The following is a 12,308-nucleotide window of genomic DNA, read 5'->3' as shown; positions in this document are numbered from 1 at the left end:
TTCGCTCTCCATGGCCATGCAAATCTATGCATGGCGGAGATTGCAAGGGATTCCGTCGCAAGTCCCCCTATTGGGCCGTCATTTTGAGTGGGCAGCCCGATAGTGAGGTCTTGCGACCCACCCCCCCACCAACCACCGGAATTGCTCAGTTAGCTCCCCCCCGCCCCCCCACACAATATGCATGCATGAGGGTCTCCCGCTACCCCCCCCCATCACCACCACCACCACCACAAACCCACACAAGAATCTCCCCCACATCAGAGGCCCCCCAACCGGAGACGTGGATATATCGGAGACCCAGCCCACCAGAGCCCCCCCAATTAGAGGCCCCCCTTAGCAGACACCCGCAAAACAGAGACCCACCAGAATAGAGACCCCATAACAGGGACCCTCCATAACAGAGACCCTCCATAACAGAGAACCCACAAGAACAGAGACCCTCCATAACAGAGACACTCCGTAACAGAGACCCTCCGTAATAGAGACCCTCCGTAACAGAGAGCCTCCATAACAGAGACCCTCCATAACAGAGACCCTTGTCATGAGAATGTCACTTTAAGAAATTTTTGGCTGCTCATGTTACTGCAGTGATGTCAGAGTGTGGGTGGAGCTGAGCTCTGGATCTTTTTTTTAGTTTCACTTTGAGAAAAGCTTGGGTGTGTCTGTGTTTTTTTGGTTTCGTTTTCAGTGTTGGAGCTGAAGCCAGACAAAGCAGGTGTACCGCTGTTCTCTCTGCCATGAAAAGACGATTTCTTGATCATTTGGTGAATTCAGAATTATAACTGTTTTCAGTAGTGAATTTAAACCTGATGTGCTTCTGTTAAAAGGTGTTTCTTTTGTCTTTTGGATGTTATTTGGGAATTTATTAAGGATTACTTAGTGTTGTATTCTTTTGGGGTTGTATTTAAATTAATGGTTGCTAAGGTGTTCACAGTATCTTTTAAAAGGTTAACTTGAGTTCAGAGAATAAACATTATTTTGCTTTAAAAAATACTTTTCAATTTCTGCTGTACCACACCTGTAGAGTGGGTTGTGCGCTCCCCATACCACAATCTAGTAAAAGTTGTGGGTCAGGTGAACTCCATGATACACTTTGGGGTTCTCTAAACCCTGGCCCATAACAAATTGGGGGCACGAGGGGATAAAAGTCGATCTATTGGATTGGCTTAGTGAACTTAAAGACAGTGAGGGATGAGCATATTGTGGTTGCTTTTCAGGTGCGGTATTCCAGTTTAAGTGGGGAGTGTGTTGTGGACAACGGCTCTTTCAAGGCTCTGAAGTTTTTGGGGTGGAGACGGTCACACGCAGTACCTTATGGACAGAGACGAAAAGCAGATTGTTAGATTTGGCAAAAGCATTGCAGTTAACATTACCTGACAAAATGCGAAAAAAATGAGGTAATTATGGTGGTGGCTAAGCATTTAAAATTGCCTGAGATACAGTTTGACTCATTGGAAATGGCAAAAATCTAGTTACAACTTAAACAAAAGAAACATGAGAAAGAATTAAAGCAGCTTGAATACTAAAGAGAGAGAGAGAGGAAAAAGAAAAGGAGAGAGAAGAAAGGAGAAAAGAAAGAATAGCCCTAGCAGAACAAAAAGAAAGAGAAAGGGAGATATAGATCAGGGAAAAAGATAAAGAGAGAGAGTTTGAACTTCTGAAAATGGCCATGAAACATGACAGTCAGTTAAAACTGGCAGACGTAAAGGGCAACATACAGTTGGATGATAGTGATGAGGATAGTGATAAAGAGCGTCAGTCGAAGGCTTTGTGGGGATCTATTTAAATATGTCCAAGCATTGCCAAGGTTTGACAAGAAGGAGGTGGAAGCCTTTTTCATTTCATTTGAGAAGGTAGCTAAACAAACAAAATGGCCACATGACATGTGGTTATTAATGATTCAAACAAAGCTGGTAGGTAGGTCTAGTGAAGTGTTTGCATCACGACTGGAGGAGGTATCTGGTACTTATGAGTAGGTGAAAAAAATTCATCTTGGGTGCATATGAACTAGTGCCTGAAGCCTACAGACAGAGGTTTCGAAATTTAAGGAAAGAATTTGGTCAAACATACATGGAGTTTGAAAGGATCAAACAGAGTAATTTTGATAGGTGGATAAGGGCTTTGAAAATAGACCAAACGTATGAAGCTCTCAGAGAAATTATACTTTTGGAGGAGTTTCAAAATTCAATTCCTGATGCAGTGAGAACTCATGTGGAAGAACAGAGGGTTAAAATTGCGAGAGTAGCAGCAGAAATGGCAGATGATTATGAATTAGTTCATAAATCAAAGCTTGGTTTCCGCCATCACTTTCAGCCTGTGAGGGATAGAAACTGGGGATATGAAAAATACTCAAGTGGTAAAGGTAAAGGTAATCTGATGGGAGATAATAAGGAGAGTGTACCTCAGACGAAAAAAGAAATCCAGGAGGGTGGAAAAGAAATGAAAAGTTTTAAATGTATTCACTGTAATAAACTAGGCCATGAAAAGTCACAGTGTTGGTGGTTGAAGAAAAGCACTGGGAAGGCTGATGTGGTAAAACAGGATAAGACAGTGGGGTTTATTAAAGTGGTAAAGGAAAGCCCAAGTGAAGCGAAGGAGGTGCAAAAGATTGTAAAGCCTGATCAAGAGGTGATTGATAAGAAGGTGCCAGATGCCTTTAAAGAATTTACTTGTGTGGGTAAAGTTTACTCATGTGTATCAGGAGGAGCAGGTAAAGAAGTCACAATTTTAAGAGATACGGGAGCTAGTCAACCTTTAATGGTAAGAGATGAGGAGTTATGTAGTTTGGGAAGAATGTTGCCAGAAAAGGTGGTAATATGTGGAATTCAGGGTGAGAGGAGTAGTGTTCCATTATATAAGGTAAGATTGGAAAGTCCAGTGAAGAGTGGTGAAGTGGTAGGAGGAGTAATAGAGAAACTATCTTGTCCAGGAATGCAGTTTAACTTGGGTAATGATATAGCTGGATCGCAGGTGGGAGTGATATCTACTGTGGTTGATAAGCCAGTGGAAAATCAGACACCTGAAGTGTTGAAGGTCGAATATCCTGGATTATTTCCAGATTGTGTAGTAACAAGGTCGCAAAGTCACAGGTACAAGAGGAGAAATCAGAGAGTGAAGATAAAACTGAAGTGCAATTATCAGAAACTATTTTTGATCAGACGGTTGGAAAAGAACAGGTGGAGGATGAGGTGGATATTTTTAGTTCAGGAAAATTGGCGGAGTTACAACAGAAAGATGTAGAAATAAAACGGATGTATCAGAAAGCATATACGGAAGAGGAATCTGAGTGTATACCAGAGTGTTATTACCTTAAAAGTATGTCTTGATGAGAAAATGGAGACCTTTACATAGGCAGGCGGATGAAAAGTGGGCAGAAGTTCATCAAGTAGTATTGCCGGTAGGGTATAGAAATGTGGTCTTACGAGTTGCACATGAGGTACCCGTGGGAGGTCATTTGGGAATAAGGAAAACTCAAGCTAAAATACAAAAACATTTTTATTGGCCTGGACTACGTAAAGATGTAGTTAAGTTTTGTCAATCATGTCACACATGTCAAGTGATAGGGGAACCTCAAGCGGTGATAAAACCAGCGCCCTTAATCCCCATTCCAGCATTTGCGGAACCTTTTACAAGGGTCCTAATTGATTGCGTAGGACCGCTTCCTAAAACAAAAGGTGGGAATCAATATCTTTTGACTGTAATGGATGTGTCTACTAGGTTTCTAGAGGCCATTCCAGTATGTAATATTACAGCTTAAAAGATTGTGGAGGAGTTACTTAAATTCTTTACTAGATATGGACTACCCACAGAAATACAATCGGATCAAGGATCAAATTAGTTTATTCAAAGAAGTTATGGATAGCTTGGGAATAAAACAATTTAAATCAACTGCGTACCGTCCAGAATCGCAGGGAGCGTTAGAAAGGTGGCATCAGGCATTAAAGACAATGTTGAGGGCTTATTGTCAATATTATCCAGAGGATTGGGATAAAGGAATTCCATTCGTACTGTTTGCATTTAGGGATACACCTAATGACTCAACCAAATTCAGTCCTTTTGAACTAATTTTTGGTCATGAGGTAAGAGGACCACTTAAATTGATTAAGGGAAAATTGATGAGTGAGAAACCAGAACTTACATTATTGGATTACGTGTCAAATTTTGGGGAACGATTAAGTCGAGCAGGTGAATTGGCTAGACAACATTTAAAAGTTGCACAAAATGTGTTGAAATGGGTAGCGGACAAGACATCCAAAGTTCGTAGTTATGCCAGTGGAGATAGAGTTTTAGTGTTGTTACCAGTGGTAGGTGAGCCTTTAAAAGCTAGGTTTTTATGGACCTTATCAGATTGAAAGGAAATTAAGTGAGGTGAATTATGTGGTAAAAACGCCAGATAGAAGGAAAACTCACCGAGTGTGTCATGTGAATATCCTTAAAAGGTACTTTGAAAGGGAAGGAGAGAAAAAGGAGGAGGTTTTAATGATTCTAACTCAAAGTGACGAACCAAAACCAGATGACTGTGAATTTGACATACCTCAAATTAAATTGGAAAATGAGGATGTTCTTAAAAATTTCCAGAGGAAAAATGGACTGACCTGAAAGAGTTATTGATATCACATGGGCACGTTTGTGGAGATAAATTGGGAAGTATTAAAATGGCTATACTAGATGTAGATGTGGCAAATGCTGTTCCAATCAAACGACATCCATACAGACTTAACCCTTTAAAATTGGCACAGGTTAACAAAGAGATTGAGAGTATGCTTAAAATTGGCATAATTAAAGTGGGTTGCAGCCAATGGAGCTCACCCATAGTGATGGTACCTAAACCAGATGGTGCCCAACAGTTGTGTGTGGACTATAGAAATGTTAGTGCAGTTACAAGAACGGACTCTGATCCCTATCCCACGTTTGGAGGATTGCATTGAGAAAGTGGGACGATCAGCTTTTATTTCCAAACTGGATTTACTTAAAGGTTACTGGCAGGTACCTTTATCTGAAAGGGCGAAGGAGATTTCAGCTTTTATGACTCCAGATGGTATATACCAATTCAAAGTTATGCCATTTGGCATGAAAGATGACCCAGCCACATTTCAACGGTTAACTAACAAAGTTGTTTCAGGATTACCCAATTGTGCGGTATACACCGACGATCTGGTAAATTTCAGCCAGACACGGAAAGAACATTTAAACCATCTGATGGAGTTATTCAATCGACTTCAGGAGGCGGGTTTGGTGATAAACCTAGCCAAAAGTGAATTTGGAAAAGCACTTGGCAATACAATCGGACAGGGTCGAATGGTCAGACGGAATGTGAGTTTCCAATACCCTCATTACAAAGGGAAATAATGTGATTTCTTCGCATGAGTGGATTTGATCGAACATTTGTGCAAAGGTTTTGTAGCGTGATTGCTCCACTGATGGACTTGCTGAAGAAATGTCGAAAATTTCAATGGAGAGCGGAGTTTCAAGAGGCATTTGTCTGCCTGAAAGCTGTGATAACCAATGCTCATGTGTTTGAGAATTACAAGGGACTCTGTGATCAGATTGAACTAAAGTAGTTGACTTTAAAGAGAAATGCCGAGGCGTAGAGAAATGGATGGATCGTGCAGAGACTTTATTGACTAAAGAGACTGTCAATCGAGGAGGATTCCAGTTGGAGGAAGGGAAACAAGAAAAAATGGACTATATTATTATACCTGTTTGCGTGTATTGTTTTATGAAACGAAAAAGTATATTTTTTCTTAAAGGATACTGAGATGGTGAAAAATGAAACCATCTTGAAGTTGATGGTTTATTATTTTTTCTTGGGTGGAGGTGTCATGAGAATGTCACTTTAAGAAATGTTTGGCTGCTCATGTTACTGCAGTGATGTTAGGGTGTGGGTGGAGCTGAACTCTGGCTCTGTTTTTTAGTTTCACTTTGAGAAAAGCTTGGGTGTGTCTGTGTTTTTTGGTTTCGTTTTCAGTGTTGGAGCTGAAGCCAGACAAAGCAGGTGTACCGCTGTTCTCTCTGCCATGAAAAGACGATTTCTTGATCATTTGGTGAATTCAGAATTATAACTGTTTTCAGGAGTGAATTTAAACCTGATGTGCTTCTGTTAAAATATGTTTATTTTGTCTTCTGCATGTTATTTGGGAATTTATTAAGGATTACTTAGTGTTGTGTTCTTTAAACCCTGGCCCATAACACCCTCCATAACAGAGACCCTCCATAACAGAGGACCCCCCATAACACAGACCCGCCATAACAGAGACCCCTCCATAACAGATACCCCTCCATATCAGAGACCCCTCCATATCAGAGACTCCGCCCTATCAGAGACCCCTCCCTATCAGAGATCCCCTCCCTATCAGAGATCCCCCATATCAGAGATCCCTTTCATATCAGAGATCCCTCCATATCAGAGACCCCCCCCCTATCAGAGATCCCTCCCATATCAGAGATTCCCCCATTATCAGAGATTGCCCCCCATATCAGAGACAGAGATAGATACAATATTGATTAATAGAGGGATCAGGGGTTATGGGGAGAAGGCAGGAGAACAGGTATGAGAAACATATCAGCCATGATTGAATGGTGGCGGATGTTGACCAAATTCTGCTCCTATATCTTGTGGTCTTCTATCAGAGATCTCCCCCCCCCCCACCTCTGCAATCAGAGATCCCCCCCTCCTGAAGCAGAGACCCTCACCATCAGCCACCTCTATCTGGGAGCTGAAAAGCAGTCCAGACAGAATTCACTGCTTTTTCACTCACTTGTCCCTTACACCTGCTGCCCCCAGGCAGATTGCCTGGAAAGCTGGATCTGTTACTTCATAGAAAGTCAAAACCACACAACAAGGCTTTGAACCCCCTCAGAGCCTTTGCTCCACAAGTCTTCTGTTCAGTTCAAAGAGAAATGGCTTTTAGTATGCTGTAATTATCACAGAATTTACAGGAGACCATTCAGCCCATCGAGTCTGCACCAGCTCTTGGAAAGAGCACCCCACCCAAGGTCAACACCTCCACCCTATCCCCACAACCCAGTAACTCCCCACCCCCCCCCACCCCCCAACACTAAGGGCAATTATGGACACTAAGGGCAATTTATCATGGCCAATCCACCTAACCTGCACATCTTTTGACTGTGGGAGGAACCCGGAGCACCTGGAGGAAACCCACGCACACACGGGGAGGATGTGCAGACTCCGCACAGACAGTGACCCAAGCCGGAATCGAACCTGGGACCCTGGAGCTGTGAAGCAATTGTGCTATCCGAATTTATTCAGCCTCTCTGCATAGCTAACACCCTCCAGAACTGGAAACATCCTGGTAAACCTCCTTTGCACCCTCTCCAAAGCCACCACATCCTTCTGGTAGTGTGGCGACCAGAATTGTGCGCAATATTCCAAGTGCGGCCTTACCAACGTTCTATACAACTGTAGCATGACTTGCCATTTTTTATACTCGATGCCCCATCCAATGAAGGCAAGCACTCTTGTAGTGCCACACAACACGATTGAGAGTATGCTCAAAGTGAGAATGTGCAATGCTCACTCCAGCAATACTGTCATCGATAGATGCATCTGTGACAGGTAGATTGGTGAGAATGAGGTGAAGTAGATTTCTCCCTCTTATTTTAATTCTTTCATTACTAGCTGGGCCAGCATTTATTGTCCATCCCTAATTGCCCTTTAACTGAGGCCATTTAAGAGTCAACCACATTGCCATGGGTCTGGAGTCACATGTAGGCCAGACCAGGTAAGGATGGCTGACTTCCTTCCATTAAAGACATTAGTGAACCAGATGGGTTTTTACGACAATCAATAATGGTTTCAAGGTTAACATTAGATTTTTAATTCCAGACTTTTATTTAATTCAGGTTTTACTAACTGCCACGGTGGGAGTTGAACCCGGGTCCCCAGCGCATTACCCTCGGTCTCTGGGTTACTCATTGGTTCCCTCACCACCTGCTGCAGATCCAGTCTGGTGGATATGTCTTCAGGACCCAGCCAGCTCGGTCTGTAGTGGTGCTACCGAGCCACTCTTGGTGATGGACATTGACGCCCCCCCACCCAGCCTGCGCCCTTACCACCCTCTGTGCTTCTTCCAATTGGTGTTCAACATGGATGAGTACTAATTCTTCATCTGAGATTACAAGATTAAATCTCCCAGAAGTTTGTTCAAAATTAAATCATTGTTAGGTGGTAATCCTCCAGAGGTTTCCTTGCTCATGTTTGACCTGATGCCATAAGACTTTGTGCGATCCAGAGTCCTAGAATTTAAATTATGATGGCAGACTGCATAGACTAAACCTGTACTCCCTTGGGTCTTAAAAGTGAGGGGTGAACTGATTGAGGTGTTTAAATACTAAAATGATTTGCTTGATAAAATACTTGCTCAAGTGAGGAACGAGGAACAGAATTTTAAAATTAAAGCATTCGGGAGGAAATTCAAAAAGCACTCTGTGGTGGTGGAAATCTGACCGAAATGGATTTTTGTTGAATAAGTGAATCGAGGTACTTATGGAAGGCTGTGGGGGGTAATAAATGGCCTCCTATTCCTGTGTTACTGCTAAACAGCTGGTGTGGAGGTGCAGGTTTTAATGTATACTTTCTGCTGTGATTTAAGTGGTGCAGAGCAGGGGAGTGTGTCAGCAAAACGCCAATCCCGGAGCACGTGGATGGAGACTGGAGTATGTGGAGCCAGTGGAGTATGTGTAGCAGGACCTGTGGAACTGGAGCCAGGTTTAGACAAAGAAAATGCGACAATCCCCCGTAAGTGATTTTGACAAAGCTCTACTGCAAAATGTGCTGTAATTTATTGCTGTGCTGCCAAGTCTGGAGATGCCTCCTGATGCCAGATTACGTACTGTCACCCTGATTCTTGGAGCACATGGTGGTAATGATTCAGTGTTCAAAGCAATTGCTTAGATTACAGGAAGAACACTTGTTTCTCATCTCAAATGTATAGGAAAAATTAAAAAGCCTTGAGTCATGTGTAAGACATTGCTCAAGATTCAACTCACGGTAGCATTGTGGATAGCACAATTGCTTCACAGCTCCAGGGTCCCAGGTTCGATTCCCGGTTTGGGTCACTGTCTGTGCGGAGTCTGCACGTTCTCCCCTTGTCTGCATGGGTTTCCTCCAGGTGCTCCGATTTCCTCCCACAGACCAAAGATGTGCAGGGTAGATGGATTGGTCATGTTAAATTTCCCTTAGTGTCCAAACAAAAAAGGTTAGGTGGGGTTACTGGGTTACGGGGATACGGTGTCCAAAAAGGTTAGGCGGGGTGACTGGGAGAGGGTGGAGGTGTGAGCTTAAGTAGGGTGCTCTTTACAAAGGCCGGTGCAAACTCGATGAACTGAATGGCCTCCTTCTGCACTGTAAATTCTATGATATGATAATTCTAGTTAGCCTATCAGCAATGGGGAAATTGCGTGTGCCTATTATGAAAAATGTGATAAGAGGACATTTGGAAAGCAGTAACAGGATTGGACAAAGCCAGCATGGGTTTTTGAACGGCAAAACATGCTTAACACATCTACTGGAGTTTTTTGAGGATGTAACTAGTAGAGTAGATAAGGGAGAACCAGTGGATGTGGTATATTTGGATCTTCAGAAGACTTTTAATGACGTCCTCATAAGAAGCTAGTCGGAAAAATTTAAAGTACATGATAGGGGGCATGGAGCGGGAATTGGTTGAGAGACAGGAAACAGAGTGGAAATAAATGAGTCTTTTTCCGAGTGGCAGGCAATGGCTAGTGAGGTACCGCAGGGATCAGTGCTTGGGCCCCAGCTGTTTACGATATATATAAACGACCTGGATCAGGAAACCAAATGTAACATTTCCATGTTTGCTGATGACACAGAATTGGGTGGAATTGTGAGTTGTGAGGAGGATGCAAGGAGACTTCTAAATTGAGTGAGTGGGAAACACATGGCAGATGCAGTGCAATGCGGCTAAATGTGAAGTTATAAGCTTTGGTGTGAAAATCAGAGAGGAAGAGTATTATTTAAATGGTGACATATTGGGAAGTGTGAATGTGCAAAGCGATCTGGATGTCCTTGTACACCAGTCAATGAAAATGGAGAGGCAGGTGCAACAAGCAATTAGGAAGGCAAATTGGATGTTGGCTTTCATTGTAAGAGGATTTGAATTCAGAAATAGGAATGTCTTACTGCAGTTATATAAGGCCTTGGTGAGACCACATTTGGAGAGTTGCATGCAGTTTTGGTCGTCCTGCCTAAGAAAGGCTATACTTGCCATCGAAGGAGTGCAGCGGAGGTTCTCTAGGCTGATACCGGAGTTGACAGGACGGTCCTATGAGGAGAGGTTGGTTCGACTGGGCCTGGATTCACCAAAGTTTAGAAGGATGAGAGGAGTTCTGATTGAAATGTATAAAATTCTAACAGGGCTGGACAGACTTGATTAGGGAGAATGTTTTCCTTGGTTGGGGAATCTAGAACCCGGGGACACAGTCTCAGGATACGAGGTAGACCATTTAGGACTGAGGTGTGGAAACATTTATCCACTCAAAAGGGTGGTGAATCAGTGGAATTCTCTACCACAGAAGGCTGTGACGGCCAAGTTAGTGAATATATTCAAGAAAGCGATAGATAAATTTTACAATTTTAATGGAATAAAGGGGTATGGGGAGAAAGCGGGTATTTGGCATTGAGATGGAGGACCAGCTATGATCATACTGAATGGTGGAGCAGGCACAGAGGGGCGAATGGCCTACTCCTCCTAGTTTCTATGTAGAGGCTCCATAGACAGATTCTCTCAGCTCGTACACAGGCACCGTGGACAGTTTCTCTCACCCCATTGTCATGTGAGAGTACCTTTAAGAAATGGGTGTTTATAAATGGGTATGTATATAAATATCTGTAGTGAGAGTACCTTTAAGAAATGGGTGTTTACTACTGCAGTGATGTCAGAGTGTGGGTGGAGCTGGGCTGTCTGTCAGCTTTTCGTTTTAGGCTGTTTACTGCAGGGTGTGTTTTAGTTTCGTTTTCAGAGCTGGATAGCTGCAGTCACAGCCAGAAGGGGTATTAGTCTCTCTCTGTAATCTAAAAACTGTATATCGATCCTTTGGTGATTTAAAACTAACAACTGCTCTCCGTAGTGACTTTAACCTGATGTGCTTCTGTTAAAAGTGTTCTAAAAAAAAAAGTCTTATGGATGTTAAAAGGACAGCTTAAGGATTACTTAGTGTTGTAGTCTTTGGGGGTTATATTTGAATTGATGGTTGCTAAGATGTTCACTGTATGTTTTAAAAAGGTTAACTTGAGTTCATAGAATAAACATTGTTTTGCTTTAAAAAATACTTTTCCATTTCTGCTGTACCACACCTGTAGATGGGCCGTGTGCTCCCCATGCCACAATCTAGTAAAAGTTGTGGGTCAGGTGAACTCCATGATGCACTTTGGGGTTCTTAAACCCTGGCCCATAACACCATGCACAAGCACCGTGGACAGTCTCTCGCACCCCATGCACATGCACCGTGGATAGTCTCTCTCACCTCATGCACAGGCACAGTGGACAGTCTCTCCCACCCTATACAGAGGTATTTTGGACAGTCTCTCCCACCCTATACACAGGCATGGTGGACAGTCTCTCCCACCCTATACGAAGGCACTGTGGACAGTCTCTCTCACCCTATACACAGTCACCGTGGACAGTCTCTCTCATCCCATGCACAAGCACAGTGGACAGTCTCTCCCACCCTATATACAGGCACAGTGGACAGTCTCTCCCACCGCGTGCAGAGGCACTTTGTACAGTCTCTCTCATCTGGTACACATGTGCACTGTACAGTCTCTCTTACCCCATACACAGGTGCTCTGTGCAGTCTCTCTCACGCCATAGACAGGCACCATGAAGTTTCACACTGTATACAGGTGCTGTGGACTTTTCATTGACATGAGCATATGAAGAATAGCAATGTGCAGTGCTCCCTTAGTATCAACCCACCGACAGTACGACACTTGATCAGTACTGACCCTCAACAGTGAGTGCTCCCTCAGTACTGTTCCTCCACATTGCAGCGCTTCCTTAGTGCTGGTCTTCTGACAATGTGGTGCTTCATCAGTGCTAACCTGTCAACAGTGCAACACTCCCTCAGTACTGACCTCTGACAGTGAGTGCTCCCTCAGTACTGACCCTCCAACTGTGTAGCACTCCCTCAGTGTCGACTCTCCAATAGTTCAGCGCTTCCTCAGTTCTGACCTGTTGACAGTGCAGTGCTCCCTCAGTACTGACCCACCTACATTGCAGCACTCTCTCAGTACTGAACCTCTGACAGTGCAGCACTCCCTCAGTACT

The 12,308-nt window shown here is 43.4% G+C and overlaps 1 protein-coding gene across 1 annotated transcript in view; it reads left to right on the top strand.

The window, feature by feature from the left end:
* adamts17 (ADAM metallopeptidase with thrombospondin type 1 motif, 17) overlaps window positions 1-12,308 on the top strand; it is a 654,840-nt gene that overhangs the window by 393,812 nt on the left and 248,720 nt on the right. Inside the window, exon 12 of the mRNA XM_072468796.1 lies at window positions 8,613-8,758. Within this exon, the coding sequence (XP_072324897.1) occupies window positions 8,613-8,758 (146 nt within the window). The remainder of the gene's footprint in view (window positions 1-8,612; window positions 8,759-12,308) is intronic.

The sequence above is a fragment of the Scyliorhinus torazame genome, chromosome 12, assembly GCF_047496885.1.
Source record: "Scyliorhinus torazame isolate Kashiwa2021f chromosome 12, sScyTor2.1, whole genome shotgun sequence".
NCBI classification, from domain to species: Eukaryota; Metazoa; Chordata; class Chondrichthyes; order Carcharhiniformes; family Scyliorhinidae; genus Scyliorhinus; species Scyliorhinus torazame.
This window is presented reverse-complemented; position numbering and strand designations above follow the sequence as displayed.